General features: G+C 38.1%; 2 protein-coding genes across 5 annotated transcripts in view; one reads left to right on the plus strand and one right to left on the minus strand.

The window, feature by feature from the left end:
- The window catches only part of KLHL2 (kelch-like family member 2), a 139,983-nt gene that overhangs the window by 79,207 nt on the left and 52,387 nt on the right, over nucleotides 1-8,389 (plus strand). The window lies entirely within an intron of this gene.
- Nucleotides 7,754-8,389, minus strand: part of LOC105530294 (putative glycerol kinase 3) — a 10,020-nt gene continuing 9,384 nt past the window's right edge. The window contains exons 2-3 of one of the 3 annotated variants that reach the window (XM_011967773.1): nucleotides 8,042-8,336; nucleotides 7,756-7,954 (exon numbers count right to left, since the gene is read on the minus strand). In XM_011967773.1, coding sequence (XP_011823163.1) covers nucleotides 7,944-7,954; nucleotides 8,042-8,336 — 306 coding nt within the window. In that variant the 3' untranslated portion in view covers nucleotides 7,756-7,943. Of the gene's footprint in view, nucleotides 8,337-8,389 lie in introns of all 3 variants that reach the window. The other 2 variants (XM_011967775.1, XM_011967772.1) reach the window with 2 other exon arrangements.

Genomic DNA, 8,389 nt, shown 5'->3' on the forward strand with positions numbered 1-8,389 from the left:
TCTGATGGGCTTCCCTTTGTGGGTAACCCGACCTTTCTCTCTGGCTGCCCTTAACATTTTTTCCTTCATTTCAACCTTGGTGAATCTGACAATTATATGTCTTGGGGTTGCTCTTCTCAAGGAATATCTTTGTGGTGTTTCTCTGTATTTCCTGAATTTGAATGTTGGCCTGCCTTGCTAGATTAGGGAAGTTCTCCTGGATAATATCCCGAAGAGTGTTTTCTAACTTGGTTCCATTCTCCCCATCAATTTCCGGTACACCAATCAAACGTATATTTGGTCTTTTCACATAGTCCCTTATTTCTTGGAGGCTTTGTTCATGTCTTTTCACTCTTTTTTCTCTAATCTTGTCTTCTCATTTTATTTCATTAATTTGATCTTCAATCACTGATATCCTTTCTTCCACTTGATCGAATCGGCTGTTGAAGCTTGTGCATGCATCACGAAGTTCTCTTGCTGTGGTTTTCAGCTCCATCAGGTCATTTAAGGTCTTCTCTATACTGTTTATTCTAGTTAGCCATTCGTCCAACCTTTTTTCAAGGTTTTTAGCTTTCTTGTGATGGGTTAGAACATGCTCCTTTAGCTCAGAGAAGTTTGTTATCACCGACCTTCTGAAGCCTACTTCTGTCAATTCGGCAAACTTATTCTGTGTCCAGTTTTGTTGCCTTGCTGGTGAGGAGCTGCATTCCTTTAAAGGAGAAGAGACGCTCTGGTTTTTGGAATTTTCAGCTTTTCCTCTCTGGTTTCTCCCCATCTTTGTGGTTTTAACTACCTTTTGTCTTTGATGTTGGTGACCTGCAGAGAGGGTTTTGGTGTGGATGTCCTTTTTGTTGATGTTGATGCCATTCCTTCCTGTTTGTTAGTTTTCCTTCTAACATTCAGGACCCTCAACTGCAGGTCTGTTTGAGTTTGCTGGAGGTCCACTTCAGACCCTGTTTGCCTGGGTATCACCAGCAGAGGCTGCAGAATAGCAGATATTGCTGCCTGATCCTTTCTCTGGAAGCTTCGTCCCAGAGGGGCAGCCCTTTGTTTGAGGTGTCTGTCAGCCCCTACTGGGAGGTATCTCCCAGTCAGGCTACATGGGGGTCAGGGACCCGCTTGAGGAGGCAGTCTGTCCATTCTTGGAGCTCAAACGCCATGCTGAGAGAACCACTGCTCTCTTCAGAGATGTCAAACAGGAACGTTTAAGTCTGCAGAAACTGCTGCCATTTGTTCTCCCCAGTTTTATGTTTTTGTATGCTTTGTTGAAGATTGGTTGTTTGTAAGTATTTACTTTATTTCTGGGTTCTCTATTCTGTTCCATTGATCCATATATCTACTTTATGCTAGTACCATGCTGTTTTGGTTATGATACCCATATATTAATATAATTTGAAGTCAGGTAATGTGATGCCTCTAAATTTGTTCTTTTTGCTTAGGATTACATTGGCTATTTGGGCCTTTTTAAAAAAATTCTGTGTGCATTTTAGGATTTTTTTTTTCTAATTCTGTGAAGAGTGATGGTGTTTTGATAGGAATTGCATTGACTGTAGATTTCTTTGGACAGTATGGTCATTTTCATGTTATTGATTCTTCTAATCTGTGAACATGGGATGTATTTCCATTTGTTTGTGTCATCTATGATTTCTTTAAGCAGTGTTTTGTAGTTCTCCTTGTAGAGTTCTTCACCTCCTTAGTTAAACATATTCCTAAGTATTTTATTTTATTTTGTAGCTATTATAAAAGGGATTGAGTTCTTGATTTGATTCTCAGCTTGGTCATGTTGGTGTGTAGCAGTGCTACTGATTTATGTACAATGATTTTGTAACCTGAGGCTTTACTGAATTCATTTATCAAAGCTAGGTGCCTTTTGGAGGAGTCTTTAGGGCTTTCTAGGTATAAGATCATATCATCAGCAAACAGAGATAGTTTGATTTTCTCTTTTCCAATTCGGATGCCCTTTATTTCTTTCTTTTGCCTGATTGCTCTGTCTAGGACTTATGGAAGTTGCTAATTTGTTTTTAAACCATATTTCTGGAAGATAATTCGGGTAGAAGTTACAGTCCACCAACTGCCTGCAAGACTCTTCTTTGCATCTATGAGACTCAATAGGAATAGTTCCTATGGAAGCTTCTGTGTTCACTGCTCCTTTAATAGGCTCTAGAAACTGTAACTTCCCCCAGCCTTCAAATGCAAGAGCCCTTTGTCTAAACTCTGCTTCAGTGTGCTTACTCTGATGAGTAAGGAAGCTTTTGGTACATAGATCTGGGTAAGGGAGAATACATGTGCATGTATATATGTGTGTGCCTCTGCCTGCACAGAGCATTGGAGAGTAGTAGTCCTAGAATCCCTATTTCATTTACCAAATAAATAATGGTTCAAAGTGGTTAGTTGAAAAAACAAAAACACAGTGCTTCACTAAAGTACAGTAGGTCCAATAAATTTAGACTTTATTGATTTCTATTGGGTGGCCTGATGGCCTAACTGCCCTTTAGAAAATTATTTCAGTGAAAAAATGTGATCTGAGTTCTAGGAAGCCGATTTACAGATGAGCTTTTAGAACACAACCCTTCTGTAAGTTTGGGAATGCCTGTAGGGTTTAACAATATTCATGCAGCCCTTTTGAATAGGATGAAGCATTTCATGAAAAATCAAAGACAAATATGAATTTATTGGTGTATTCCAATGCAACCAATTCTGTTCAACTAAGTAGAAAATATTACTTCTAAATTCAGATTCCATTAACTGCTAGACTTAATGCACCTCTTATAGGTGACTTCGATTAGGAAAACCAAGAAAACTTTCATATTTTTAGATATTTTTCGCTGCATGAAACAATCACTGTTTAACATTTTATCTTTCCTGGGCTGCCAGTTGTCTCTGTAGTGCTTGATAAATGTTACTGATGGCTAATGAGGAGAGGAGGGTCAGTGCCTGGGGAGAGAATGAATAAAGTAGGATTAATGTACAGGATATCCAAACATAATTCATATGATATACTAGAACTCTTAATTTTGCCCGTATTAGAAGCAACTCATTCACTGTGTTTTTAGGAGATCATTAGATTTTTAAAAATCTTTATCTTATTTAAAATCTTAAATTTATTCTAGTATATTACAAAATATAAACAATTTTCCACCAAAATTAGAACACGTCTGTTTCTTAGTTTGTAGAGTCCTCCTTTGTAATTTTTCACGAAAAATTATTCACTTTCAGTAAAACTATAAAGAAGCATTGATTTTTCATTTTTAATGCACTATATTTTGCATCTGAATCTAGCTTTAAAGGATGTACTGCTTTTATACCATGCTTCTGAATCTTGTATTTGCTTGAGTTTCTTAGGTTTTAGGTAACATTTTAAAACATCTTTCATTATGAAAAATTGCAAGCATGTACAAGAATAGAATAGTACTCATCATCCAACTTCAACAGTTGTCAACTCAGGGATAATTTTGTTTTAATTATAACCCTCATTACTCCCCTTTCCTTTTTTTATATGCAAACATTTTACTGAAGTCTAATGTACATATAGAAAAGTGCACAAATCATGTCTACAGCTTGAGGAATTTTTTACATCCTCTTGTATTATCTTGAAGCAATCATCATGCTTTAACTAGGTATTTCATCCTTGTATTTTAAACAAATGCCATTACAAAGACCGTGCTTGTATAATGAAACTTTCCATATCTTTGGTGTATTGATAACTAGTTGCAACAAACTTTCCAAAATAATCCAGAATAATACTATAAAACAGTTTGATATGGTTTGGCTGTGTCCCCCCTCCCCCACCCCGATCTCATCTTGAATTCCCATGTGTGGTGGGAAGGACCCAGTGGGAAGTAGTTGAATCATGGGGGTAGGTCTTTCCTTTGCTGTTCTTGTGAGAGTAAGTCTCACAAAATCTGATGGTTTTAAAAATGGGAGTTTCCCTGTATAAGCTCTCTCTCTTTGCCTGCTGCCATCCGGGTAAGACATGACTTGCTCCTCCTTGCCTTCCGCCATCATTGTAAGGCCTCCCCAGCCACGTGGAAGTGTAAGTCCAGTAAACCTCTTTCTTTTGTAAATTGCCTAGTCTTGCATATGCCTTTATCAGCAGTGTGAAAACAGACGAATACACGATTCTTCTTCATAGTGAAACTACCTGATTGTTGTTGACATTTTAAGCAAATAGGAGGTGGGGAGATAAGGAGTCCATGCAATAAGATGTCTATAGCTCCTTTTCTACCATAAACAAATAATTGTTGTTTAGGTGATTTGTGATTTGTCTTTAAAGCACTCTATTTGTCCAGAAAATTTACCCAAACCTTCAAATTACTTTCAAGTCAAATCACATAGCATGTGAAGAACTCCAAGAGGGTGATGGGACACAGTGACAGTAAAGTTAATATTCTTTTTCTTTTTCTTTTCTCTATCATAGGCAGTAGGACTTGTGACAGGCTTTTCTAGGTAGGAAAGAAAAGAAGGAAGGGAAGAAATAAATAGCAATAGATGACTCAATACATACATACATATATGTATGTAAAGCAGAAGGGAGGAAAAGAAGCTGAGGGAGAAAAGGATGGATAAGGAGAGAAAGCCTGCAGGACCTCAGGGTATTGTGTGGTCCATGGTGTGACTGCACATAAGAAGAGCACTCTCTATCCTTTGAAAACTCACCAGAGATTCTGGACATAAGAACTGCTTCATTTCTTTCTCTTGCCCATTGGAAACAAGCTTTTTAGAATTCATTATAATTAAATTAAATTGTGCAGGTATAATGAAAAAATTACAGTGTTCCATGGAGATCTCTTCCATGAACTCATGCTTATTTTTAATAGCATCAGTATCTTTAGGGAAAGTAAAAATGTGAGCAACCAGATGGGTAGGTTAGAGAGTGAGAGTAGGGGAGGACGTGGAATCCGCGCTCCTCACCCTCAGACGCTCTCGTGGCTTCAGCAGTGTGGCTCTCGCAGTGACAGCCTGTCACACTGACCATGCTGCTTCTCCAAGGTGTGGAGTGACAGCTCAGTGTGACCAGACCACCCAGGTTAAATGGCCTGTGGGCTGAGGCATGGTGCTCTGGACTATGGTCGGCCTTTGTTATACTCCTGAAAGATTTATTTTATTTTATTTTATTTTATTTTAGCTTAAAAAGCTGTATGAAATTATTTTTTGCATCATGTCTAAAAATGACGTTTTTCTCAGTTAACCCCAAATGTACTGACTTATTCAGAGAGTGCTGGTTTGTGGACTCTTCTCAGGTTTTTTGGGTGGTATCTATATTTTAACCATTTCTCAAATCATTAGCACCTTTATTTTTAGCATTTTTGGCAGGCCAAAAATATACAGGAGATAAAAATTGAACTCATCCGTTTAGATGCATTTTAATAGTTCCAGCAAAAGACTCTTTGGAAATTGGATTTTAATTGTGACTTGAAATATGAATTTTATTCAGTGTTTCTTATTGATAGCCAAGCACATTTAAGGGAAAAAAAATTGTTTCAGATTTTTAGTCATTCCTATACCTCACCACTTCCCATACTGAAAATATGAGAAACTACTAAATACTAGTTCTAACTGATCTTTGGGGAAGTTTGTGGTATCATTTTCCTTTTTAAAATAGAGATGGGCTCTTGCTGTATTGCCCAGGCTGTTCTTGAACTCCTGGCCTTAAGCAGTCCTCCTGCCTTGGCCTCCCAGAGTCGAGATTACAGGCGTGAGCTACCACACCCAGCCTGACTGTCATTTTCAAGCTAGAGCTGTAGCTGAAATTCTGGGCTTGGTAAGCACTCAGCATTCCTCAATAACAGGACTGCCTATGGAGAATTCCTTCAGAGCCAGGCATGGTGGCCCACACCTGCAATCCCAGCACTTTGGGAGGCTGAGATGGTCAGATTGCTTGAGGCCCAGAGTTCGAGACCAGCCTGGCCAACATGGTGAAACCTGGTCTGTACTAAAAATACAAAAAAAAAAAAAAAAAAAAAGGAGCCAGGCATGGTGGCATGTGTCTGTAGACCCAGCTATTCAGGAGGCTGAGGCACAAGAATCACTTTAACTCAGGAGGCAGAGGTTGCAGTGAGCTGAGGTCGCACCACTGCACTCTAGCCTGGGCGACAGAGAGACTCTATCTCAACAACAACAACAAAGAAGTCCTCCAGTTACTGATGTGCTTTCATTTTATTTTCCATTCTTTGGCTCTTAACCCTGTTGTTAGTTTATATCCCAGGCCCTAGGCAGTAGTAACTACTTTACCCAGGCCTGTTCAGGCACCCCTCACTGTCCTGCTTCTGTCCTTTCCACTAGGCCTATAAAATGATCAAACTTTTTTATATGCGCAACTGTTTTCATGTGTGTCCCCTCTGTCTTTGTCGTAAATGAAACTTTGTGTTTCCCCCAAACCTGTATGTCGTGGGCAGACTTCTTGAAGGGATCGCTACCCACAGCTCACTGGGAACCTAGGTGGAAGGGTACCACTTCCAGACCATTGCTCTCTCACTGCCATCAGCCTCACTTTTTTTGTTTTTTCTTCACTGTTCACTACAAAACAAAGTAATTTTAAGATATTTTAAAAAATTGACATTAAGAAGCTAGATTAGGTAACTTATGTGACATTAAATATTTTGAGAAATTCTTGGTTTCATTGGAAGGCATTTGTAATGATAAACCTTTTTTCAGTTATAATGAGATACTAAGCAGAGATAATTCTTTCATCCCAGATAGCAATTTCTTATTAACAATTGATAACATTTGAACTGAAAGAGATTCTTGGCTTTATTTCTATATTTTTTTCTACGTAGGTATTTAACTCTTTTGACATCCTCTTATCCCCTCAATAGGATCCAAAATATGTCTAAAATTAATTCAAAAGAAAAGTAACTATTTGAATTATTGCTTGTGTTTGAAAACAATATTTACCGTAGTAGTCCACATTTTTTTCTTTTTTAAAGCTAAGACAATTAAATAAAAATGTAAGGGATAAGAAATATAGTTGAAGTCACAATAAAGTATATTTTCTTTTATGGACATAAAACAAATTTTAAATGTTGGCTCTTTAAGAAAAAAATTATCCTGGTAAATATTACGCATAACTGTTGCCCAAAAATGTATACAGTTGTTTTCCAACATATTTATATATATAGTGGTTCACTTAAGACCAGCCTTGTTAGAACCTTCTGAATATAATGTGCTCTTAATTTATAAATGGGCTACCCTCAGTGTATAAAATATATAGGCATGTATGTTATACATACAAAGTAAAAAATATATAAAGGAAAGATGGAAGAAAAAAGAAAGTATCCTTTCCTTTAAGATCCAGACAGAAAGTCGTTGTAATTAGTGGGACCATGGAAAATGTCTGAAGGATTTCAGTTTTGGCAAATAATTTCCAGAAAAATATCCAAGCTGTGAGAACACTAAATGTCAATTTTAATAATTTAGTAGAGGTTTCTATTCAAACATTCAGTGAAGGTGTTGCCATCTTCTACTATGAAAAAGAAGACTATGAAAAGAAGACTTTTGGGGTGTCTGTTAAAAGCAAAGAACTGCTCATTTTTAATAGGTTACTAATAACCTTTTAATCAAGTATATGTCATGCAGAGACTCAAATCCTGATCCAACAGTGTTTGAGTCTGTTTGATGGAAGATTCCAATGGTGAGGATCCGAATTCATCCTACATCTTAGAGGAGCAGGATGTTATGGCAGTGGAGGGGGTCAGCCCCAAAGGTAGCTGGCCCAACCTTAACTGTGGATGTTAAACAACAACAACAACAACAACAACAACAAAAACACCAAATGTTTCTATAGCATTCTTTTTGCTGCATTTTCTTTATTTTAAGCCACAGGTCTACTTGGAGGGTCATGCAGCAAGTAGCTAATAAATAAAATCAAAGTCTATGAATAGTGTCATCACATTAAGAGACAGAATTGCTGGGTTCTTTCATTATGTGAAAAGCTCGCATCTTGGGAATCCATGAGTTGGTAGGTTTTACGGAACACCTGAGATGTACCTTGCTCCAATTAACATTATCATGCTACTCACTATAAAGAAGCCCAAGGGCAGACTACAGAAGATACTAGGGTCACCACTTTCTGGAGATTGAGTTGTAACCCAACCCATTGACTTCATCACAGCTTTCTTCCATGTAGAATAACGAATTTCACTTTCCTCAGCATTAATCTGAGGTTCAAACCGCTCCATCGTGACGGCAGACAAATCTTCAGGTTCAAGACTCCATACGTTGACTCCTTCTGCAGCCCCTGCCGCCATGGCAGCACCCAGTGCAGTGGTTTCGGGCATCGAGGGCTTCACTACTGGAATACACAGAATGTCTGCTTGTAGCTGCATAAGAATTTTGTTGCTGGTCATTCCTCCATCTACCTGCAAATGACTGAGTGGAATTCCACAGTCTCGATTCATGGCATCCAAAATCT

This window comes from Mandrillus leucophaeus, unplaced genomic scaffold (assembly GCF_000951045.1).
Source record: "Mandrillus leucophaeus isolate KB7577 unplaced genomic scaffold, Mleu.le_1.0 Scaffold81, whole genome shotgun sequence".
Taxonomy (NCBI): domain Eukaryota; kingdom Metazoa; phylum Chordata; class Mammalia; order Primates; family Cercopithecidae; genus Mandrillus; species Mandrillus leucophaeus.